At 39.1% G+C, this 26,863-nt stretch overlaps 1 protein-coding gene across 3 annotated transcripts in view; it reads right to left on the reverse strand.

Moving 5' to 3' along the window:
- MDFIC (MyoD family inhibitor domain containing) overlaps positions 1–5,736 on the reverse strand; it is a 53,392-nt gene extending 47,656 nt beyond the window's left edge. Inside the window, exons 1-2 of one of the 3 annotated variants that reach the window (XM_069802101.1) lie at positions 5,635–5,736; positions 3,248–3,403 (exon numbers count right to left, since the gene is read on the reverse strand). In XM_069802101.1, the coding sequence (XP_069658202.1) occupies positions 3,248–3,338 (91 nt within the window). In that variant the 5' untranslated portion in view covers positions 3,339–3,403; positions 5,635–5,736. Of the gene's footprint in view, positions 1–3,247; positions 3,548–3,737; positions 3,837–5,634 lie in introns of those variants that run through there. The other 2 variants (XM_069802103.1, XM_069802102.1) reach the window with 2 other exon arrangements.
- Positions 5,737–26,863: the final 21,127 nt, after the last annotated feature.

Raw genomic sequence — 26,863 nt, forward strand, 5'->3', positions numbered from 1 at the left:
TTCAAATGCAGAGGATTTAATGAAAAAAGTCTACCCATGGCCCAGGCAATAATCACGACACGAGCTCTAACACATGAAACGTTTTCCTTAAAGCAGAGAGACTAATGGCCACTAATTGTCACACTCCTTGCTTAGGGACATTATTTTGGTACCTACCAATGGAGAAAATACTTGATCACAGCCAAAATGAAGTGGTCTGAGCACAGAGACGACACTATTCACTGACTACGTTACACAGCACACAGGTAGAAGTAGTCCCAATTTGATTCCAAGGCCTGTGGAGCTACAGGAGAAGAGAGACGGCACGACCAGGATCTTGAACAAGGGTGCACGAGTAGAGCTACGCTTTTGGAAGGATGTGGCAAATATTAACTGTATGTTTGCAGAAATTAGGTTAAACCTTTCATCCTGTAGCCTGTGCCTTAGAGCAGCAGACTCGGTTGGCACAGATAATGGTTGAAAGACTGAAATTGAGTATTGACATTGCCACGAAAGAAGATGCTATGATTTCATTTGCTCTCTCTCATAGCACACTAACGGTGGAGGGGCAAAGTCCAATAATCTCACTAATATTTATGCATTTAGTCAAAAATGAACTAACAAGAACAGTGACAGGGGAGATGTTGAAAGAGCGTATTGGTTAAAGTAACACACAAAAATTCTTTTAAGTTGCGAAAGCCAGAGCATGCCACATCTGTAGGCCAAACTATGTCTCAACCCACAGTTCTCACCATGTCCACAACTGATGTATAACCCTGCAATCTGCCTAAACTTTATTACTTTTGTCTGGTTTTTAATTAGGTTGTGGGATAGATGTTTGTTGAACATTTAAAATTCAGTTGAAGTTTCTGTTCCTTTCATGGAAAAATAAAATTCAGCTTCAGCTCCTGAATGTATATGACAGCAAGCAAAAGGAGCACTTTGAAGATCTGGATTTTTTTGGTGATACCTCACAGAACTACAGAAGAGGAGAAGTTTGTTCTCAGGATATAAGGTATCTATACCAGTTAAACAAATAAAGAAAGCACATTAAAGTATGCTGTTACCAATCAAAAATTCTTCCTTACTAGAATGCACTTAAGATGTTATTATACATACAACATAAGCCGTTTTTTCCTGATTAAAAAAATCTTTATTTCTAGGTGGACACAGATTTAAAGTGTCTCACTGTAAATATATGGAGTCATCACATAAATATGATGAAGTGATACTAAGTAAAGTAGTTATCATTTCAAATTATTGCAGATTTTTCCAAATATCTCTAGCCTATTTCCAGAAATAATATGAATTTCAACCACAGCTTTTAAAATTATTGCCAAATTCTAGAGAATTCAGTGTACTTTTGGATGTCCTGGGGATAGTATAGAAAAAGTAGGGGCTACTCAAAGTCCCAGACATATTATCTTAGATCTTTAGTCCTGGAATATCTGGACTACCTTACCCTGTAACCACACACTGCAAAGCTGACAACAGAAATGCTGGAATATAGACTGGAAATGTTATGAACTCACCTCTTCCTCTTTCCACCCCCATTTCCCCAACAGACTTAGGCTAGAAAAAAGCAACAACTAGCCACAGTTATCCTTAAATCTAAGTTCATTAGAATAAAGATTATGTACTTGAAGGATGAATTCTGTAAAAACCCACCCTTGTCTTTCTGTGAACTATAACATATGCTTTAAAATTGAGCGTGTGCCTTGAAAGGTGTGGCCAGTGAGCAAACCTGAAACAGCATGTACCTTACTGATCCCTAAGAAAGTTAACTTTATAATCCTCCACCTCAACAGCTGTGATTGTGTCAGTCAGATTTCCTGCACATAACTTGTCCGTGGACAGGTCAGTATTTGTTTCCTTACCTTCCATAAGAAGAAGAGCACGTACTGAAAATCTTACAAAATGCAATCCCATAAGACTTTACTTCATAGTGAAAACTCAGCTTAAAGGGGCACTGTAAGAGTGAGACCACTTTCCAGCCTAGTGAGTTCACTGACTTACAACTTCAGTAACTTTTATGTATGGCCTACATGCAGGATTTAACCAGTGTGGCCACTTGATCACATGACAGATAAAACCAACACATTGAAAATAAACATGTATCATGGATACTGATGTTTCTGGCAAAAACATGATTCTAACAGTTCAGTTCTGCATGCTTCATCTTCTGTATCTAATCTTTTTCTATTATTATTTTTTACTGTTTAGAAGTTATGAGTCATTCTCTAGGACAAAAAAAAAAAGCCAACAATAAGATAAGTATAAGCCAATTTAATAAGTCTCCCTGCCAGAACATTTTTTACTTAGCTACGGATACTTTCTGGTTTCTCAAATGAGTCTTCAGCTTTGATTTCACATAGCTATTGATTTTCCAAGTTACAAAACCAAGACTGCATCTTTAATCCACAGTTGCACAACTGTGTTACCAGGCTCTGCTCCAGTTAACCAGTTATGAATAAAGTTACAGTTTTTGAACAAGCTTATTTGTCTGTTCCTTCAGAGACTTTTTAAACTCCTGTCAGAATTCTGGAAAACAAAGCTGTAGCTGTAAACAGAAAAAAAAAAAAAAAATTAAGTCTCATCTTCACAGACCAGGACTCAGGAGGCAAACACACTCCCTATTTTGAGGATAACCTGCAAGACACCTTGTCAAACTTCCCCACGTGAAGGTGATCAGAATGCCAATGTATTTTGTGCAAATGCAAATAAGGCATAACTTAAAAGAAACTCTCTTTAAGATGAATGTACTTTTAAACAACCTTTTGAACAGCTGATATGGAACAAGTTAATACTCCCAGAAACGCGTTTTAGCTGCAGCATCAGAGTAATCTAAGAAAGAAACAGCAAAGTGACCTCCAACCTGAACAACGCTCCTGGATCAACCTTTCCCAACTTACTGCAAGACCTGGAACGAGAGCTTTACAGGAAGGAGCTTCTAAACACAAACACAAACCTGAGGAAGAAGCCAGCGATTTTTAAGGAGCAGCATGTGCCTCGGAACGACTGCAGTTTTTCAAGTACTGAGAACCGGTGCTGACAACAGTGCATCTTCGGGTTTTTTTGCATTTTCTACATAGGAACTTCTGCTTAAAACAATAACGAGGTGGAAGCGAAAGCGTTACAGAGCCACAGCGACTAGGGGAGGTCGGGGGAGGGGAAAGAGAAAAGGGGTCAAAACCCACAAAACAAGTCAGTAAACGCATGGTTCACATAACAGGCGCAACAATTACAGAGGAACTTTAAAGCAACTCACCTCGAGGGAGAGAGATCAAAGCGCTGCTTTCCGCCGGAGCTTGCTCTGGCCCTTCAGGCCCCGGAGGAAGAGGTTCCCTCACTTGGGACATCTGCCAGCTCTCACCGAGTCACAGAGAGCCTGCACCCCCCCTCCGACCAAAACTAACACGCCGCCCTGAAGGAACAACCAAACGAAAGGGCTCGTTAACGCGCTTCACGCACAAAACTCGCGGCCCGGGGCGGGGGGCCGAGAGGGGCTTGAGAGGAGGGACAGCAACGAACCGCCGGCAACTTGGCGGCGGGCGCGCCGTACCGACCCCGCCGCCAGCACCCGCGGGGCCCGAGGGGGGCGGCGGCCGCGGGGCGGGGGCGGCGGCGGGCCCTCAGCCGGGCGCCCGCGGGGGGTGCCCGGGGCGGGGAGGGAGGGAAGGGGAGGGAGGGCCCCGTTCGTCCGCCCGCCCGCCCGCCCGCCCGCCCGCGGAGCCGGCCGGCAGCGCGGCGCGCCCTACCTCCGCATTTCCTCCCGCTCCGCCGCGGGCGCCCGGCCCTCCTCAGACGCCGATCCGTCTCCCCCGGCGGCGCCCGCCTGCCCGCCCGCCTGCCCGCCTGCCCGCCTGCCTCTTCCCGCCGCCCGCGGGCCTTCCCCACACACACCACCCCCCCCCCCCCCGGCTCCCGCCCGCGGGCCTTCCCCACACACACCCCCCCGGCTCCCTCCCTCCCGCCCGCCACAGCCAGTGGCACTCGCCCCCCGCTGTCCCCCCGCCGCCACAGTCACTCCTTCTCCATCATTTCCGGACAATGAAACATCCCACTGCGGCGGGCGGGCGGGCGGGCTGGTGCAGGTCCTGCCGCCCGTCAGCCGCCGGCTGGGCCGGGCCGGGCCGGGCCGGGGGCGGTGGGGACGGCGACGGAGGGACGGGTGGCTAGCGGGGCGCCTCGCTGTCCGTCCGTCCGTCCCCCAGCCTCCAACCGGGCCTCCAGCCACGGAAATTCCCCCAGGAGGCTGAAAGCCGTCAAGCAGAAATAGGGAAGAAGGGGGGAGAAAAGGAAAAAAAAAAAAGGCAATGTGAAAGGGAGGCTTTCATGCCTGGACCGGGCTCGCAGCTGTAGCAGCGGGGCAGGGGCACTTTGAGGGGTGCAGCCGCTGGCTGAGAAGTTGCCGGCTGTGGGGATCGCTGGCCTTCCACCCGTTGAGCGGGCAGGTGAAACGGCGTGGACCCCCACGCGTGTCCCCCCGGCCCTTCCACCCCTCTGCAAGGCCGGGTCGAACACAGCCTGACCCTCTCCGTAACCCTACCTGGTAACACACGGACACGTCTAGAAAAGGGACTTTAAAGCGGGCGCACACGAATACTCAAAGGAAGAGGAGGGATAGGAGCATTTTTCAGAAGTAAAACCCTGCAGTGCAAACTGCTTCCTCCAGTGCCAGCTGCCAAGCGGGGTTACCCGTGCTTTCTCTACAGGGGAAATACATTTCTTTCCCATGGCACAGATCGATTTGGTCGTCAGCCTTGCGCCCTGTGCTTGCCCACACCGTGGAGTACCGCAGTTAGTGCTCGCGTGTGGGCCAGTGTCCATAAGCTACATGATTTAACCTTCCTTACGCTATCGCAGTGTATGTCACCTTTCTCTGTCAAACTGTGTCCATGTTTGAACTGTAACTTCCTTAAAACTTACAAGCAGATTTTTTACTACGGTTTAGTAAATATACTTTACTATTACGTCTCATTACAGTCTGCAGCCAGGTATTTTTGGGGAAACAAAAGCACGAAGACAAAGTAGCCAAGTTACAGACTATCTACGTCCTACCATAAGACTGTAACTGATGGATATTTATTCTGATACCGTAAATGCTAAGGAATACACTCAGGTATTAAAAGTTCACTTCTATAAAGTTTAGCATGTCCCTGCAAGGCTTGCAGACCAACCAGGACAGAGTGTAAGTACCTGAGCAGGAGCAAGTTCTTTATGAGACTGCCCACGCTTCAAGGCCTCCTCTTATTTGAGAAGCCATCGATAATTTTGCAGTGCTGTATAGCTTTATTATTGGTCATTGTTGGTGCAAAATTGAACAGTGTGATGAAAGGTGCATGTACTTCCCTCTGAGAAAGACAATCATTTTTAAGTGAAGTATTTCAGTAACCTAAGACGTTCTTTGGTACAACATAATCTTTCTTTAAACTTTTCCATGACAAAATGGGAAAAAAATGTTTTATGCGGGGAAGAAGCTATGTAAAAAATCCATTTTGGGCACACAAAATTATTATCATACTGCATAATAATAACATTGGTCTCAATATCTACACTTTTCATCTACGAAAACATTGCATAACTTTCCATAGTTCCTTCTCGCTTTGCTGTCCTGGGGTCAGAGCCACTGAGACATAAGGTAGAATGACTTACCTCAAACTCCTAAGTGAGTCAGTAGCAGTAGAGAGGTTATGACTCATACTCAACATACAAGCTTGTGTTTTTCCCTCTGAAACTGGAAACATATTGAAAACAGTGGGAGGAGCAATAATTTAGCCAACCACACCCTGCCTTCAAAATATTTCATTGGATAATTACTGCCTATGAAGAGCAGATACCATCCAGGGTTGGTATTTGGGGTGTTTTTTTTAAGCTTATCTATGAAACCCACACGGTAAACTCCACAGCACTCAGTTTATCTCCTTAAAAAAGTTGATGGGATGAGCTCACCCTGCCGAGCTTCAACTCTGTAGCAGCCTGCATAGAGTTTAAAACAACTAAATGAATGGAAGAGGATCTTCCGCTGATATCGCAACTGATGCAGTGGGAGATAACCCTAAGCAAAATCAGATTAAAAAAAGGTAAGAAAATTCAATACACCAAAAGCACAATTCACTGAAATAGCACATTAAAAATATTGTGCAATACATAATACACTACCTACCAAAGACTGTGATGAGTGTAAAAAGATGAATCCAGATGTGACCACTGTTAATGAAATACCACAGATAAGCAAAGTTCATTGGCATAAGCCAACCGTACAGCACTTCCTGACAGTACAACATCGTTCTAACAAATACACAGCTAATCTAAAATAATTGCTTTATTACTTTCCTTGAAAATATGTATCATTCTAAAATGTTATTGAAAATTCTCAGGAAGTGGGCAGTTCAGACATTAACATCAGCAGCCTTTCAGGTGGGCTACACATATGAGATATGCTGTCTCTTACTACAGCAACTGAGTTATAGGCTGTTGCATGTATGTACTCCAATACACTCTTCTATTGCTAGATCATAAAATTCAGGTATGGTCTTCTAGACAATTAATGGCAGATTTGGGGACGGCTGCAAAGAGAAGCTCAAAACACTTGTAAAGTGGTAAGTATAGTTTGTAGTAGTAAGTATAGTTTGTAGGCAGGTAAAAATTTCCTGAAAGAAAAAAAAAAACAAAAAACAAAAAAACCAAAACCCCAAAACAAAACAAGATTTTTTTTCCCTATTAAAAGTTTGTGTAAAACAGATTCCTGTCAGAAGTGCACAAAATGCAGAATATAATCCTATGTCTTCACAGCAAAATTGGTCATCACCATTTTCTAATCTGAGGTCCTACCCAAGCCATACGATAGATGTTACCTCCAGCCAAAATGGACCTGTCACTGAATGAAAGTGGTTTAGAAAGACACAAGTTGTTTATTTAAAGTAAACCCATGATATCCCAAAATGAACTGCTGCAAAGGTTATTTACTTACATTATTAAAGACTCGAGCTATATTTCTAGCTTGAATTTTCCAAGACAAACTTTTAGTCTTTGAGGTTTTTTGGATATCTGATAGTTTCTTGTGAAGGAAGTGTTGGATAGCAGAGTTGCTTACCTCAACAATACTGTAGAAAATTTGTACATAGCTCTTCAAATAAAAAATATTTTATTAAAAATATCACTGCTTACACAGTGAAGTGATCAATAACTATTACTTATGGATCAATGCAGGTGTAGGTACCCACATTTTCTCCCCATCCTAACACTTACCTTTCCCTCCTCAAGGCTGCTCTTTAACTGATGCTGACTTCCTTCCATGAGCAGGAACAGAGGGAACTGGAAATATTTTATGTCCCTGGATTGCTTAAATGTTCCTGAAAGATGGACAATAATATTTAGTAAATCTTTTTGTTATTGATTGCTTGTACTTAAGTACCTGTGAGTTAAAGTTATCCTTCTGCTATGTACAAGAACATGATTTTCAACTTCGTAATATGCATTTTTAACCTATGTGTATTACTCTAAGCTTCATAGCTCTTTTCAGTATGAGGATTGTGGCAGGGTCTCTGTCCTAAGTATTTTATAGTGCGGCAACGCTGAAATGGGAAGGCTGTTATAGTTAAAAGGGCTAACTAAAAGACTTGCAGTTAAAACCAAATTGTATTATAAAATAAGAGTCAAGCTTACAAATTGTTGGGCTTTTTAAAATTTAGATCAAAAGCAGAAATACATGCAGTATATGCATAAATGCACAGTAAAAGGGAACTTGAAGGCCAGTACCATGCCTGGTTTGGAGTATTTTTGGTTCCTGGTGTTCACGGCCTGACCGGTGTAGTACCCTTCTCCAAAACATCCTGTTTAAAGCCATGTAGATTGTCAGGTGCCAGAACAGAGCTGGATGCAGCTGTGTTGTAGGTGAGGATTTGTACTCTATAAAACATAAACACCGAAGTGCTGTCGGGTTGACGGTGCCTTAGACACCAGCTGGTCCTAACAGAGCAACCAACCCCTTCTAGTCCAAGGAAATCCACCTCCAAGGAGAGCAAACATAGAAATAAATAAACAGTGGGATGCCTAAAATGAAATTAGAGACATGCAGATTTAACTCCTTCCATAACCAGAAATGGAATAAAGAAATGCATTCTCATTTAGAGAAGCAATTGGTTCCAGTAATGCTGTACATTGCCTTGGGAGCAAGAAGAAGTCTTTCTACCATAAATTATTCTTGCCCAGGTTTGATGTTTTTCTGCCACGGGATGCACTCCACAGTAGGGAGAAAGGGAATATGAGGTTTAATGACTGCTTTGTGCTGGCTCGAGCTGGCAATTAAGAATTGAACTCAGTGTAAACATGGATTTAAAATATGAAAAGGTATTTTTCTTCATTTTGTTTTCCTGTTTATAGTCAGTACAACAGCATAAGAAATATTTTGTTTCTGTAAAATATTTTCTAACACAGATGGCAAAGATTTCATGAAAATTGATAAATTCCGTAGTAAAACAAAATAAAATATTCTGAGGTGAATTATTTCTGATCTAACTCCAATGAAGTCCAAGGAGTTGCATGAAGATGAATTCAGCTCAACAAGCTTTATCCTACCTAGGACAAAACACGTCACATGGCATGGTTTATGGTAGTTTCAGCTATTCCTTAGCAAGCTCAAGCAAGTAGCTCACTCAAGCAGGTAATAGATCTCACATGAAAAAGTAACAGATCATATATTGAGGCATGCAAAATGACGTTTCATCACAACAAAATGTCAACTAGTAATTCATTGCATTCCTACAAATAAGTCAAGAAGAAATATTCAGTATTCAATTACAACTAAGTGTGCTGGATTGCAACACTTAATTTATTTGCATATATTCCCCTCAGTTATTCAGCTTTTCACTTTGCAGTTAATATTGCACCTTAATAAAAAACTTATTTAGGACTTCAGAAGAAACTTGAAATTCAGCAGAAATGAGTGTTTCAAATTCTGTACTGATATTTTAATGCATTCAAGATTATTTGGAACTTGCCTTGACATTAAAGATCATCTCAGCAAAGACAAATGATGGACAACAGCATCTTTTGAATTAAGGGGGCAGGAAGTTTCAGGGAATTATTGATTAAAAAAGTGTGGCTAACTGAACACAGAATATTGTAACATGAACTTTATAGAGAGTTAGTAAACTTAGAATAACTTAATGAATTTATCTAACCACTTAGTCATAATAATCCTAGAGGCTGTGTTTATAGCAAGCAAAAAAAAAACTAAGCCAAATATTTCTGTTGCTTTTGAGGTTAACAAGGCTCCTTTTGCTTCTGCAACCAGAGCAGTATCTGGATCTGGCATTATTCTACATTAGTATTTTACACACATTCCTTACAATTGTGAGTATTCATGAAATTTACATTATCTTTTCTCAGCAGTATCAAACTAATTGCCAATATCAAATGACGTTTGCAAAAATACCGTATGTAAAATAAAAAATATTTCCATATGAAAAGAATACCTAGTCAATCCTTCCCAAAAATGTTAAAATGAAAAATACTAAAACAATCATATTATACAAATAGAATAAATAATGCAGTGGAACAGTAGACTATATGTTATATTGCTGTGTGAGATCATGTTATCACATCCAGAGCTCCATAAAAATTTAGTTAATTTTGTGCATCTTCAATAAGAGTTCATCGTGCACGGTACAGTTGCTCCTTTTGAGCTGCCAGAGAGTACACTATGAATAAGTATTAAAAATATTGTGCATTCTGTGTTATATTTTCGTAATATAGAATGCTCTTAGTTACATATTGTGTATTATTCCTAATACATATTCAGAGCATATATTGTAACAAACAGCTCCTTTGGAACCACTAACATGTATGCTGTGAATGTGTATTAACAGCAGAATGCATTTGCATATTATGAGTCCATAATACTGAATGCACAATCAAATCTTTGATAAAAAGTCATTGCTAGACAGACAAGCAGAAGTTATTTTCTCATGCTTCTCACTCACAACTGTGCCATCTTGCACAGTCATTTCTCACCCATATCTTTACAACTCACAAAGAAAAAAAAAAAATCCAATACTGCAACAGTTCTGTGAATTATAGTTTTCTGGAAATAAAATATTTCATGAAGTCTTTTTTTGCTCTCTTTTTGTTCTATCTCATAATCAATACTTTCTTTAATTGCCTGAATATATCGTCCTGGTTTTTCATTTCGGCATGCATATAAATGACTGGAATGAGGTCTTAGCATCAAATGTTCATTTGGATATTATATGTAAAATATAGGTCATAGGAAAAACAAACATAAAAATAAACTTTAGTCAGTTCTACGAGTATTTTTAACTATCATGGTTTTGTTTGTTTGTATATTTGCCTAGATTAAGGGGGGGGGGCAGAGTTGCCAGCCAGGAACATACAATTCTCTAGATGGGACAGAACTAAAATTACAAAATAACATTACAAAATAACATGATTACAAAACTTGATTTGGATCAAAAAATTATTGTTTTTTTTCTACATGGGCAGATGAGCATCCTGGCAACCCATGCAAGTAAAGATGGAAAAAGGCACTGTTACTTGTCTAAAACAGGGAATTAAAGAAAAATAGTTTTCTGCCTCCATTTCTTGCTTAGCTAAATGAAAGTAATGCACATCTTGGGTCCAGGTCTGATATAGTTCTGTGTCTTTGATCCCAGGATGAGAAGTTTCCCCAGGAAGCAAAAGAAAAACTAAGGACAACTTGGCTTTTGCCCAGTTCCCTTCCTCATCCTATAGACTTGCTGGAATAACTAGAAAGACACAAGAGGAAATTACCTTTGCCATTTCAAGGACTGCGTAGTGACCATACTGACTATTAGTTTTAAAATACTCAGTTGTATTATTTTAATAAGCAGTACTGAAAGGTATTTTATAGTTCTGATATCACCGCAGAGACATTAACTCCAAAAAGTATTCAGATAAGCATTCTGGCAATTAACGGTGAGTATAAACTACCAACTATACAAGAACCAAATATTTATGCGTGACTATTATAATACCTCAGCTAAAATATTAATAAAATCTGAAAACACAAATTAGATTTGAAGGGTCCCCCATATAGCTGGTACTTTTGGATCACGTATATGAGGATGCAGTCCTGCCCACTGAATGATGAACACGATTATATTCTCCATTAATATGTGTAATATCTGCCACATATCAGAGAGAGAGAGAGTGTGTGTGTGTGGACATAAAGTCACTGGAATTTTAGTGTTTTTCCTTTAAAAGAAATGGTTACATTTTAGTTTAGTGAGGAAGGCTATTACACTGTACAAATTCCTTCATTTCTCTTTTCCTTTTTCTGTGGTTTATTTCAAACATTTTCAAGTATTAATGAAAATGCTGTAAAAGTCATAATGTTAAAGGATGATTTTATTTAACATTGTTTTACATTATAAGAGCAATAAACAGGCTTTTGTAAACTTATACGAGCAGTTATTTTGAGGTCAGAGCTGGTTTTTTTTCTGTTATGATTGTAAATAAAAGTAAGATAGTTTGTACTCCATTATTTTATAATTCTAACCTACTAGCTGCTCTCTCTCAGAGATTGTTCCAAGGTAAAAATGCCAGCAGTCTGTAAATTACCTTGATCATCAGTGATCAACAAAAACAAGTTAAATACTTTTCTGTGGTTTTCCAAAGTGAGCTTTACATCTTCTCAACAAATTATTTGGATTTTCAATTTAATACTCTTTATTGTAATAAAAGTAAAGTTCTGATAACCACGATCTACAGCCAAGTAAAATTTGAGCAACTGTGATGTGGGTGCTTTCACTGTAGATTCTCTCATGTTCCAGTCCTGGATCTCTGACCAGTTCCCTGATTTTTGCCCTACTTCATTATGTTAGTAAAATTTTTTTTTTTTTAAAGTCAGATTTTTTAATGTAGTAGTGGTAAACCAGTCCTGAGTTTGATCCAATACTCTCCAGAGTCTAGTTAAGCTTTTGAGCACACTTTTATTGTGGGCTTCAAGAAGATTTGACACCTGGTTTTGGGGGTAAAAGGTATACTTTTAGTTAGTTTACACCATAAATGTAATGAAGGAGTAAATCAAAAGAGTAGCACAAATGCTACTGCCGTTTTTTCTCGTATGTGTCACTTGTGGCAGGGACAGGAGGCATCCTAGCCCACTCCATTTTTCCCCACCTCAGCATTGGTCTGTTGTGAGGCTGGGAGTGGGAATGCTCCTCCTACGGTCACTCTACATTCACAGCCCAAAACAATTAATGCTTACCAGAATTGTATCTATCTTGCCTCTTTGTATTACCATACAAAATTTAGAAAAGGGTTATTGAAGTGCTCTCTCAAAACACCATAGCATCACCAAGGTCTTATTTTCTTGAGGAAAAAAATACAATTTACATCTGGAAATTTATGTGAAGGAGCACGCAAGGCCTATATTCAATAAGTATCTCCTTCTGCCTGCCATTGTAATGGGATCAAATATGCTAAGAATTACAAAAAACATCTTAACTAATTTGTGACAATGTGAAAATTATGCAAGTTATGCTGTAAAAGCTTGGTGCCATATATGAAGAATTAGTACAAAAAGCCTAAATCTTCAGAAACCTCTAAGTTATCAGCCATTCAATTTTCTTTTTATAAAACTGTAGCTGGAAAAGACAAAACATGAGGGTAAGTAGAAACGCAACGGTATGCTATTTTTTCCAGTTTTAATACCAAAAAAGAACTTTCTCTTATAACATCCACAGCTTCTAATGTCTTGTCACACTTTAAATTCTTCTCCTTTACGAGATTTGTTATGGAATGAGGAGTGGTGAATAGCACCAACAAGCTCTCATGGCAAAGGAGACAGTATAATACTTTTTAAAATAAAGCAGAAGATATTTGATCTCATTTTTTCAGTGTAAATGAGTGAACTTGGGAACAATTAGGTGACTTTGGCCTCCCATTGGTGCAAACAATATCAGAATCTTGACCCATGGATACAGCAATCTGTAAAATATTGCATTCATTTGCTCTGCAGTTTGCAGGGAAATACACAATTTGGGAATTTGGTAAATAAAGCAAAGGTTTTAGAAATACACAACAGATTTCTGTACACATACATTAATGTTTGTCTAAGTATCTGTCTAGACACCCATAGTTAACTACACTCACAATGTGCATGTGTAAAGGATATGCTACAGTAGACCATGAGATTATACATTTATCCTCATTTGTGAAGGTGGATGCCTAGAACTCATGAATGGAAAAAGATACGTTATAAAGTATTTAATCCTAATCAATATTTATTAAAGGAGACAAAGTAACAGTAAGGCAAACCTACAGTACTTCAGAAAAAAAGCAGCAAGCTGGATTTCTTATCTTGCAACAGTTAATGAAGTTTTATGATTTATTTTAACCCTGAAGTGGGTTTTAAAAAACCCTAATTATATTAATATACTAAAAGAAATACAATTGTCACTTAGTTTCATTAAGCATGACAGGTGACAGTTCCAAAGATAAATGCTGAAACTTGTGAAAATTTCAAGTTCAGGTTGAAGTGACAATAATATGGTAGCAATGGGATGGAATTGTGCTGCTCACTGCATTAATCAATACTACAATTTATTTTTGAATGTATAAAGAATGTTTAATTTCATTAATTTATGACTAGGTTCTTTCTACTTAAGTCTTCCTTTCAGTCTTTGGATTTTGGTTTCATTTTTAAAAATTCTGGCTATTTATAAATCCACAGCCAATCTCGTAAAACATCACTTTTGGGAGAGAATCAGTTTTCTGCATGCCATGTGCAATTTGGGAGATTGATAATATAACTAAATCAATTAAAGGGGCTGTGGCTCTATTAAGACCGGAAAAGTTGTACTGTTGTCACCTGTGCTATACTCTGTGCAAAATCAAAAGATTTAAATTTTTTCAGTTTATGATATGTCACTCATCTTTGCAAACCACAGGCTACACCTGCAATCCCTTAGCAAAACATAGCTTTTTTTATTTCCAGTTGTGAATACATACACTACTGTACCAAGTCACCGTTATATTTAGATTAGCAGAGCCTGTATCATAGTGTCACAGATCTGAAGCTCTTGAACTGGGACTGAGAGGATACTACCATAAAATATTTTCATTACAACTTTATGATTCAAAACACAAACACACGCACACGCGCCCACTGTGCTGCCATGCACAGACGGGGTTTGCTTATGTTGTACTTTGTGATAGCCCACATAGTTGAGTTTTAGTACTTTAGGATAAGTGAGCAGTTAAAAACTTTAATTTCTAATGCAGTTAATGAGCAGTGGTAAGGTGTGTGTACAGTAGACAATTATGGACAGCTATCAATCAGCAAGAATGCTTACAGCCCTAGAATAAGCAAATACTTGGACTATGTTCTTTAAGTATCGATAAATAACTTAGAGATGGTAATTGATACATAAGTTTAAACTTCAGGAATGACAATAATGAAACCATTTAAGCAATCTCCTTCACAGTACTATAAAATCAATATGTGAAGGGTTTCTGGAGCAAACCTCTAGCTCTGGTTTGGCATACAAAACCCTTTCCAAGTAAAAATACAGGCAGTACCGAGGCTCAGACAGTACTGAAAACTACCTCTGTCAACAGGTCCAAGCTTGTCTTTGACACCATCAGGGACAAGAAATAACATAAACATTTTCACATTGAATGTAAATAAATATATTAAGCATAAATGACCATGAACCTGTTAGTAGCTTTCTCTGCTAATATCATGTATTTCTGTTCTCTGCATGTTGTATAAGCTTTAAGTTATGGACTTGCAACTTATATTGCTCTTTACATCTCCTGTACATCTGGCTCATTATTCTCATGACCTACCAAAATTCACATATAAATGCATAATGTCTCTTAAACTTATTAATCCAGTTTGATTAAGAGACAATGTTCATAGTGGAGGAGTATATGAGGCAATTTATGGCTTTTGAGGGTGATTAAATGCTGAAGTAGAGCCGAGGCATTTGATAATCACAAGAGCTATTTATTGCTGGAATATTCCAGCCACATGAACGTTTTTCCCATCAGCCAGTAAGAGAAGCACATTTAGCAAACAACATTAAAAAGACAGATTTTTCTAGGTAAATGAAGGTTTGAAATTCTGTATGTGACTGCAGTTGAGAGCCCCCGCTCATGTCCCATGAAGGGCAGGTATAGGTAAAGCGTATATAGAATTCAGAAGGAGTCTGTTCCTCTCCCTAAGAGCAGGGCTAAGGACAAATAATTGCATGAGGGAGTTACCTGTGTAGAAACTGAGGGCTGAGACTGAAGTGTGAACATACGTGATTTGAGTTAGGATTTATGACTCATTTTTATATTGCTACTGTAAATGAGTAACAGTTATCATCTGCCAAACTGGCCTGTTAGCACATGTCGGAAACAAGTCCGGAGTGGCTGCAATTCTCTGATCTCATGGGAACAGGCCTGTTTCATTTATACCTCAAAAAATATAAATGAAGTAAGGAATGACACCTTAGGAAGAGGTCAGTACAGAATTAGGAGAAGGGAGGTTCTGGTGGAAAACCCTCATAGAGCTTGGAGAGGAAGTAGGAATTGAGGGTTTGGGGAACTTTTTTTTTTTTTTTTTTTTTTTTTAGTTAATGCTGTAAGTCACAAGTAAAAGACCAATGCAGGGATACTACTTCATATTCATTTAGACAGTGAATACCGAGAGACTCAAATCATTCACACATCCCATACAGTAGTCTGCTATATGCAAAAGAGCCATGTTCGGTTATTTTATTTTTTTAGAAAGAAGGTGTTACTGGTACTCATGTAAAAACCAGGTAACATCTTCTGCAGCTGAACTACTAAACCCAAGAATGTTAGGCTGTAATCTGGTGACTTCCAGAACTGGGGAAACCAATCTGTTCGCACCCAGTGACATTTCTGATCATCATTCTCCTTCGTCCTATTGCTCTGAACTCGTATGCATCAGTCTAAAGCTGTATAAAATTCAACCCTCTTTTCATTTAGTGGAAACAAAGGAGGAAGGTGGAGGGAAGATGCCAAGGAGTTGAGCAGGCAGGTTTGGAGAGTCTGTCCAAGCAGACTGCACAGAAAGCAGGTAATTTGCTTCCACTGGCAAGCTGGCGCTTCCTTAACCGTTAGTCAGAAAAGAAATACGACGTGTTTGTCCTTCTCACTGACCGTTATGAGGAAAAAGAAAAGAAGGCCTCATTTGCCCCAGCAGTTTTCTGTCTTCAGCTTTCTGACGTTCTCGCTCTGTGTCCACTAGCAATGATTCACAGAGATAAAAGGGAGGAAACCCGAACTGGTGAACATACCTAATAGTCTTTTTTAACAACATCCTGGCAAGGGCTGGAGACTATTACTGCACAGTAAAATACATGAGTACTTTTTTTTTTTACGGTTCCTAGATGTCTAATTTCAATGTCTAGTTTCTTCTCCCTAGGTAATTTCAGAAGGGAGAGAGGAAGGAGGTAGGAACACTGAGGAGCACAGTGTTGCAGGGGGGCACTGATTTTCACTCCCCTTTGCTCACAGGAGCCCTATAACTCCCATTACACACATGGTCTCACGTGGCGAGAGGGCAGAACCGAGGAACCGCGGTGCTGAGTCACTCCGGAGACTCCCCTAGAGCAGTCTGTCTCAGAGAGCAGGCAACAGCAGGTATTTCAGGGAAAAGTACAAGAAGTGAGTAATAAAAGTGTGGAATAATTCCTTCACATCTACACATGATGGGATCTTATACTAATTTGCAAAGAGCTGCTTTTTCTTTACCTCAGACATCAGACTTTGTCCATGCAAGAGACCATCCCTACGCATAAATGGTTTATACAACTCAATCATTACATTCTGTTCTTCACAAAGAAATGTATAAAATCTCACTCTAATGTAAGGAGGGATTCTATCTTTTTCTCTAAAAATCACTCAAACCTCAAACTGAATACTGTGTCAGTGCATCCAAATTCTGAGTCCCAGCCGTGTTTCTTTAAACACAGTTTCTTCTGCATCTAACCATTGCCTTTTTTTTTTTTTTTCAATGCAGGAAACCTCAACACTTTTCTGAAATCTACCACAAACTTTCACTGTGTCTACAAGCAAAGCACTTAATCTTTGCATGCCTTATTTTTATTACCTATGAAATAAGAATGGCACTATTTGCTTCCCAGGAAGGTTATATTCACCTGAGATGCTGGGATGGCAGGTACCAATGAATTCCAAGCGGTAATTCTTTGTTAAAAGTCTCAAGACAAGAATTTGGAAAATCGGCAAATACACCTGTCAATCGTCTCCCCCAGGACCATGTCAGGAGGCTCCATTAGGAGTTACCATTACCAGATTTTCAGTCTTGCCCGACTATCAGCATTCGAGTTTGGCCTATCTCACCTGTGGTATTATTGACAGAGATGGCTTTACCCGCTTTCGCTTTCCTCAGGCAGTCAGAAAGGATGTGATGACAAAATAAGAGCTACCACCGAGATAGCAGGGTAGTTATCTCTGAAAGCATACTGGGCCACAGTTTCAGAACAATCCCACAACACTATTTAGAAGTTGACTGTCTTCTTGTTAAGGACATAACAAATCAGTTTGTTCATTCTTGGGATGATAATGCCGTTTCACTGAAGTACAACTGAGTTCCTTTTCCATTTTCTGTGTGCAGCAAAAAAACCCATAACAATACTGTTGAGCCTTCTGAAATGAATACCTCTTGAAGCAATAAAGCTGTTAAAGGAAAAAATGGTTTCTGGGCACCAGGGCTATGTGTTTAAGGATCTGAACTTTCTTAATGCCTAAAACCTGGAAAAAAAGTCCAGAAAGGACACCCAATTAGAAGGATATTGACTCATCCTGACAAAGAAGGGGGGGAGGGAGAAAGGGAGGAATGAGGAAGAGATCAAGGCTCACAACAAAAGACCTATTCATTTATAACAGCTTGGCTGTGGAACTGTTCCAGCATGCTTAAAAATACTTTATCCATTAGTTGGGAACTATTTTCTAAATGACAACTCACTGCCCACATCTGACCACAACCAGCTCCCTTTTCACATTGAACGTAGCGAGGTTCACGTTGTCAAAAGCAGCTTGCCACCTCTTCTGGACGTTGTAGGGGGTGAAGCAGAGTAAAGCAGAGGTGCCCTGTGCAAAACAAAAATCCCTGACCTCCAGCCTATAAAGAGTGGAAGTACCACGCCGTTCAGTTCCTCCCAGGCTATTTTAAGAAAAGAGGACAAACGGATACAACATTTAACCAGAGTTCTCCTCACACAAAAAAGAGGAAGAGCATTTTAGGTTATTGAGTTATTAAAAATAAGATCATTTAATACCTCAGTATATGAGCTCAACAATAGTCCTTAGCAATTTTATATGAGGCTGCTTTAGGTTAAGCTCTGATCACACACCCGAATAAAATCATCAAACATATATCACCAATGTTCCTACGTATTAGCCAACAGATAAACATTTTTAATTACACATACTATATACTTGTTGAACAGCAGGACTTTTTTAATCAGATGATTCTCTCCCAGAAACACTTCCTCCTCAGCTATAAAGTGGTATAGCTGGAACTATTAATATTTTATGCTGGGGACTGTGAATACAACTTCATATAAAAGCTTTTCTTTATCTGAAATGTGTCTGTTGCTGTAAAGTTGGCATTTCTACCTCTTCCCAGTATTTTGTTGCATATGCTTTCAGAGCTTAGTTTGAGGAAAATGAATGTCTGGTTTAATGTGTGTTTATTTCTCTTGACACATACGTTGCATCCTTATGTTAGTTTGCATTGAGACTCTGGAGAAGATTCTGGGAGAATATTGTGCAGTTGATCTTCTCATCAAAGTATCAGCTTTTCTAAACGTGTCACTCAGCTACAGCAAAAAGTACTCTATATTACAATATATGCTATCTGATTCACCTTCTTACAGGGATCATCTTTGTAACCTTTTCTCATGTGGATATTCTTAATAACACCAGCCCTATGTAAATGCAAAAAGACTACATCTGTATCTACAGCATCTGTTTAAAGTAAAAATGCAGTGAACAAATGCTTAAGTTCTTAAAACAAAGTATTCAATAATTTATATTTGGGGGTTAGATTTCAGAGATAGAGCAACAAGGTTTGTAAGAATTCCTTGCTTTCTTTTCTTAGTTTAGTTGATTACTTTCAAGCTAGGATAGGGAAGCGGTGATGAAAGTTGGCATTGTAAATAAATATTCATATGTGTCCAGTTGCTCACGAACATGGTTGTATTGTACAGAACTCAGTGAGTGTACAATAGCTGCCTTTTAACTTCCTGAGACATAATAGCTCTTAACTGAGGTTTGCAGGTACCTTGAAATATTTATGAATAATACAATACAGATTCTAAAATATATCTATCGCCTTCTATGAATACTGGAACATTGTAGCCTATCTCTGAAGAGGGCCTAAGAAAAATGGCAGGGCAAGATCAAACATTTGTTTACAACTCACCTCCAACAAAATATAATTTTACTTTAGCTGACCTTTAAGTAGATGTAACAATTACGTGATGAAGTAAACCACAAGCCAAATAGAGAAACAGAGACCACAGGTCACACAATCCAAAATGTACGAGAAACAAAATCTGGTTATGGTTTTATCATGAGAAGCGCTATCTTTTATGTGCAATCCTGGACTTGTAAATGTGTCTAATTTAACGGGGAAATGTATCCAGATTTTAATAGCTCATTTCATTTTCTAGGCTACATCAAAGAGCGAGATGACCTCGACGCAATACCAGGAATGAAAAGAATTCCTGAATTCTGAGCCCAGCCGCAGGGTAATTTCAGAAGCCATCTTGTCACTGCCTGGCTCCTGTCTTCTGACAAGTTGGGTGGCTGGGTTTTTTTATTTAAGAGCAACATTTACCTACTGCGTAGGAACACTCTGAAGACTAATTCATTTGCGTGCCTTGTGAAATGTGCTGGGAAACAGATCTCAGTCATGGAAGTGCAAAGGGCCATTACAGTGCTGCTAGCACGCTGTTCAGGAGAAGGTACCTGCTTGTCTCTGGTGACTTTAAACTCCTTGCTCTGTCACTCCTCAGAGAACACATCAGGGCAGAAGGGAAGGGGTCTCGGGCACTGGCTCTTCTTTCCAGTCCACAGTGGAAAATACTCCGTGGCCCTCAGCCCAAGCCGGTGCAGACCGCTTCCATGTCCTTACAGCAGGTCAGGCGTTGAGCTCTGCATAAACTTCTCTCTCGTTCACGCCTGGGCTTCTCTGCCAAAAGTGCTTTTAGCCGAGGTTGGAGCTTCATGTATATGCAGAGTTGCTAATCAGACAAATTTGACCCTCAAGCAAAACAGAGGATGATCAACTTGGCTGCACAGGTGTAGCCCATATATCATGTTCCCCTTGATTACTGAATTCTAATTTGTGGGGCTAGTGGACTCCTTAAAAAAAGAAAGGCTTACAAATCCCTGCCTCCTCAAACGTGAGCAGTTTTGAGCAAGATCTTAGCACAACAAAAGCTAATTATTAATAGCAATATAATATTTTTACAATGAGCACCTCAAAATCAAAATGTCACTATTCTTCTGTCTACAGTAACAATGTCCTGTGCTCCATCCATAGCATGAAAATTGAGGTATGTTTGCATATCCTAATAACTTAAACTTGTCTACAGAGAAAACTATACCAAATAAAACATGAAGCAGAATTAAACACTCGATAATTCTGTTTGTAGGGACATGTAAGAAAAGGAATGTTTGTTTAATGAAATATACAAAAACCAAGTAGAGAACATAATAGACCACTCATCTCTGTACCAGGTAAGACCAAGTTCAAAGTAGCTCATTACCTTGTCTCTGATATTAGCCAGCAGCAGATGCCTATGCAAGAACAATTATATTTCCTGAGTCTACTCTTCCAGGCCACACATATTTGCAGTTCAGAACTAGCTGAACTAGATAATTCTTCTTATTCAATAGCTTTTTTGAGTAGTTCATGGATTTTTCTTCCAATTCTTTTTCAAGCCTCTACCAACTTTTAATACCACAAATGTTCCATACTAACTTAATTGCATGAAGAGGGTTTTTTTTGTTTTGAACTTGCCATATTCTAATTTCATCTGATAGCTACTTTTTCTCTCAGTGCACAACCATTCCCTGTTTAACTCCTCCATAACCTTGATGATTTCATAAACTGCTGTTACATCCTTCTTCACTTGTCTACTTTTCTAGCCTGAAGACTCTTAAGATGTTTAATGTAAAAATCATATTTAAACTGTTTCATACTTTTGATCATCCTTGTCACCTTGTCGGTATCTTTCTGACTTGGAAGGGGAGGGCAGAAAAGTGAACCAGGAGTATACACAGTGTTCAAGGTGAGGGCACGCTGTGGAGTTACAGAGAGGCATAATGATATTTGCTGTTTGGAGCTGACATTTTCATAGAACTGTTTCTCTACAGTTACCCACTAGTTATAACCTGAAAATCTCATTCATAAATGACAGGTTGTGTATGTTAAGTTAGTATTTATAAATAATTAAAGCTGAGGTTATTTTTCCCTGTGGACATCACTTAACATTTGTTTACATTTCATTTCACTTGCTTTTTTGGTACCAAGTATCATGTTCTACAACTCAGTTGGTCCTCATCCTGCTTGTTTTGAATAACTTCGTAATACCAGCAAACTTTATCATCTCACTTTTCACTCACCTTTCCACCTCATTTTCTTCTATGTTGAAAAGCACAGGTCTAGCACCCACTTTTGTAGGTCTCTGCTAGTACCCTCCCTCAACTGAGAAAATTGACTATATAAACTTACTTTGTCTCTACATTTTGAGCAATTATTCATCCATTCAAAGACCTTCTGTCTTAATGGCAGCGTAGTCTGTTTTACAGGAACATTGTATAAAGTACAAGGAACACTGTAAAAAGCCTTTTGGAATTGCAGGATGACTTTGGCAGCTGGATTACTCTTGTCTGTGTGATTGCTAACTCCTCCAGCAAACCATACTCAAGATTTTAGATGTGACATTGCCTTACAAAAGCCACACTTCTTCCCCTCACACAATAGATCATATTTATTCCCATGTCTATTAATTCTCTTCTGTTCATATTTGCCTAGTTCACATGGGAACAAGTAGTTTCCTTGATCCTCCTTGGAAATTTTTTTTTTTTTAAATCAGCATCATATATGCCAATCCATTCCTTAGGTATCAAAGCAGTTTAAAGCAAAAGGTTACATGCTATAGTAAATAATCTGGCATCCTCATACCTAAATTACTCTAAAGTTCTTGATTTCATACACACTAAATTATCTTTTAATCTTAATTTTGTGACTTCTTTCCATGAATTCTTTTGTTGAAACAGGTGCTTTGATGTTAGAACCTGTTTTTCAAGGGCTTCAGACATGGGACCCAAGTTTCTCCACAGTTAACAGAGATACAGAAAAAATGCTTGTAGTTCCAGCTTTATCCTCCCTAAATCTTTTCGCATACCTTGATTATTTAATGTCTCTGCAAACTCTTGTTTCCTTCTTGTAAGTTTCTTGTTCTTCATGTGTTTGAAAAAAAACCTAATTCTCTTTTTATACCTCTTGCAAGTTTTTCCTCAATTCATATTAAGGCTGTCCTTTCCAGTTTCTTCTTTAAGAAGTTTCTTCATTCTTCTGTAGTTCCCTTTTTAAAAATTAATGGGATTTTTGGCTTTGTTTTTCTGGCAACGATTTTGAAATTAAGTACATTATTATGGCCACTGTGTCGTTCTAAGCTTCCTGTGTTGATTGCAAACCAAGATCAAAAAACTAAGATCTGCTATAGCTCTGCTTGCAATAACATTTACATTAACACCTTTTACTTTAATGTAGAGGAAATGAAACGAACTCTTGATGTACCTAGAAAAGGTCATGCTCGTAGTAAAGAAACGATTGTAGATCGTATTGCTGAGCTGAGGACCACTGTCAGCACCAATTCCCAGTTCCATGGCCCAGGCAGAACAGATGATTGCTCCCACAACAGGCACTGGGATATCGCCTCACACGACAACACATTCATCTCCTTCCCAGAACTTCACTTCTTTTTGACACCTTTCTCTGATTTGTATTGTCTTGCCACAGTGTAGTCAGGCAGTCAGGTCACTGTGGTGGTGAAGAGCAGCGACAGGCAGAGCCCCTGGATAGAGCTGCTTGCTGAGGTGATGGGTTGTACCTGGTGCAGAAAACATGGCTATTAAAAAGAAATAAAGGGCAGCACATTAGGGGCCGCAACCATTGTATTGGGCCTTCCACGAGTACCTGATGGCAGCCAACCTGCAGTCCAGATGTCAAGATGATCCTCCAACCTAGAACAGTCTGTGTGTGGCCTCTGACCCCCCTAGATGGGACTGTCACTGACCCCCACAGATTAGACGAAGTGGAAAAGCCCCAAATATTAAACCGAATACAATAGGCAACGCTGAATAGAAAGAGAAAATTGGGATAACGTTGGCAAAAATGACATTAAATGGGACTGAGATGGTGACAGATTTTTATACAGAATGGTTAAAGAAAAGTGAGGGATGCTACAGTATGGTCAATACCTGACAGGGTGGTAAATTTTGTTCACGTAATAGGTAAGACAGAATTTGAACACAGAAGTTTGGATAATGTGATAGCATTCGATGCTAACAGCTACGCAGTCATTCCCTATTTAGGAGGGCTGCCAAAGAGCAGTTCAGAATTTAGTCAGTCATGGAGCGTGTTTAACATTTGGCTTACAATTTGAAGGATCCCAGCCAGACCTGCAACAGTAGGATCTCCATGACTTATCCTTCTGGCTCTTACCTGCAGCATTTGTAGTCTCAATCAGCTGTTAATGCTTCTCTTGTAAGATTATAAAATAATTGCAAATAGCTCAGATTAGGAGGTGTGAATGTCACTTAAAGCTCATTTCTGTTTCGTATGCTATCCAGCATTCTCTGTAGGCAGCAGATGAGGGTCTACAGAAAAACAGGAGCCTAGAAACAAACAATAATAACAAGCACTAATCAGAGTGTAATAATCTTTTGAGTTGCACTTATGTTAAAAGGTAATCACTGATATTCACATGGCACTGAATAAGTAGCATTTCATATGGACTTCATAGTTACAGAAAGAAAATAAAGAATTTGATTTCCTAAAGGGCATCAGGAACAAAATATGAAGAAAACACAGCTTTGAAGTTTTAGCAGTGGCTTTCAGGAGAGCTGCGTTTTCTCAGTTATGGCATAAGATCCTGTGCAAGCTTAAGCAAATTTTGCATCAGTTCTATATTAACGCTGCGATTGAACACCTTTTTTCAGTTGCAATATTGCAGCAGATGGGTGTCCACTAGGTCGACAGTACAGAGACAAGCATGGCTGGACGTACTTGAAAACAGGTGCCTAGGTAAATTAGCTGCTGGAAACTTCTATTAAAAAGAGTATAAGCATCACCCCGATTAGATGGCAGACGAGGGGATGGTTTCATGACAAAGGGTCTCGAGAGACACCACCGATGTAAGAAGTTGCCATCCCCATGTCCCCTGTTCCAGGGCAGCTGGGACAAGCAGGGTTTGCCGTACACCGGAGAGCTGCTATTGCCCCAGCTGCCGTATGTGAGCGTGTGAGCCGAGAGGGCTGTCAACATCGCGATGCAGTTAGACACCGAGATCTGTGGATCTAACGGTATCGTCCTCCCATGTCCCACATTTCGTGTTTTTAAAATACAGGAGTAATAACTACTTCACCAGCGTGTGCAGACATTCATTTCCAGCGTAGATGAGGTACCTGAAGAAAGGGTGTTGTTGAGCAAGGGCTTTACCTTTTTATTTCTGTATCAAATGCAAGAAGGATGCCATTCTTCTAAGCACTGTTAAGTTTTCTTCACAAAATTGAGATGCCTGAATAAAATAAGAGATTAATAGCAGAAAACTCAACACTAATTCCAAATATAGATGAACAGTATTTTTCACAACATAATTAATACAGAAAGCAAATAAGACTTCAAACCTCTACTTTATTTTATGCCTTTTTATATGTGTATACACTAAACCAATATAGACAGATACATTATATACATGCGTGGGCATAATGCATGTGGCCTAGCCACTTGAAAGCTTTTTATCTGATGAAAAACAAGGTGTATCTGCAATATGATACTGAATGCATACATTTGATACAGTTTCATTTCTTTGTTTGATTAAGATAAAAAAAATTGTGCTATGGGGTCTAAAATATAACAATTATAAATATCAGAAAGGAAAAAAATAGCCAGTAAATTATTTATATATTTATCATATTCCATCACATAATCTTTGCATTCATAAATATGGTAATCAAGAGCTGTGGACTTTAAAATCAACGATATAGTAGCATGTGAAAAGTAGTATAGTAGTTTTTCATGATAGTAACCTTAGTGATATGAGATTCTATATATACACAAATATGATCTTTAAAATGGCCTCTATCAGCTTAAAAAAATGGACAATATCATGAAACTTGTTAAAGGCAAGGTGAACTGTGGCACCATATCCAAATGCAGAAAAAGACAATCACATTTTTTGACATTTCTACAGCTGATGGCATTGAAATGTCAGCAAAGCTCAAAGCAAATGTACACAATAAATTTGATATTACACCACATGTTTGATTAAGCCCAAGGGTGAAATTGTAACCTGCAATTTTATTCTGAGTCAGTAGATTTCTAACACATTTTGATTTTTAACAAAGGGAAACTCAGTCTTAAGGCTTCGCAGAATTCAGCAGGACTGTCACTGTTTTATTCAGACTCTCCTAGAAATTGGTCTTTACAAGCCCAGTGGACACAAGTACCTTAATAAATTTTATTATTGTAAAAACTGTTCCCGAGGAATTGTTTCAAATAACAAGGCTATGACTATACTCAAAACACAGACTATTAATTAATGGCAAGCGTGTGGTGAAACAGTAACAGTATTTTCTGATGAAAATTATACTATTTTCTACTTCAGATTTTTAATACATTAAAAATAGTTTTATACATGTACCTGAAGTTGTTCACATTTAAAATGCAAGAGTGTTGTCTACGAAAACCTCAAGGAATTTCTGACCATACTTGGTTATTTTTAAAAATCCATTTACACTTACTATAAAGTATAGGATAATTCCAGTAACAGTTAAAAAAAACCCAACCTGCCTCACAATGAAGACACGGAGAAACTGTATCAGTTATTGTGACAGGTCTTGGAGAAGAAACGCTTGACTACAGATGAAAGAAATACAAATGGTGAAATCCATTCCAGCTTATGACCATGGAGCATGGTAATTAACTGACACATATTCAAACACTTTTTAAGAAATAGCCTATTCAAAAGCCATGCATTGTTTTTGTTGTTTCCTAATTTTTATCACACTGCTGGATGGCTCAGAAGTGATGCTGTCAAAGCGGCAGTCAAGGACCGAAGTAATTGGAACTGCTGGGTGAAAAGACAAGCTCCGTACAGGAATTTGCTGCCACTCCAGTGACTGTGACAGAAAAGCTCTGAAAATGCCGGTAGAGATTTAGAATGATGAATAGCTGCTACGGTTAGTGAGAAATCTTGGAAGTTCAGTTTTGTTTTATTTGCTGAAATATTACCAAAGAAGGCTTGAAGCCTGTGACTTGTAAAATGTGACTCCAGAATGACCTCTGACAGTTGGGGTTGCTGTGGATGTTATGCTTCTATTTATCTGTGAGTATTGTCAGGTCCTTTGTCTCATTTCTCAAAATAAAAGCACAACCTTTGTCCCACTGTTTGTCATTATTTATACACTACAAGGTCAATTCCTTTATTTTGAGACCTCCTAATTTTCCTGACATTATTTGTTGGGGCTGTCTTTTCTACCGTTCTTGATAATTATCCCCGTATTCCATTCTCCAGGCTTCAGAGATAAACTAACGAGGCTATGTCCACGTAATGGA

This window comes from Haliaeetus albicilla, chromosome 14, assembly GCF_947461875.1.
Source record: "Haliaeetus albicilla chromosome 14, bHalAlb1.1, whole genome shotgun sequence".
NCBI lineage: Eukaryota > Metazoa > Chordata > Aves > Accipitriformes > Accipitridae > Haliaeetus > Haliaeetus albicilla.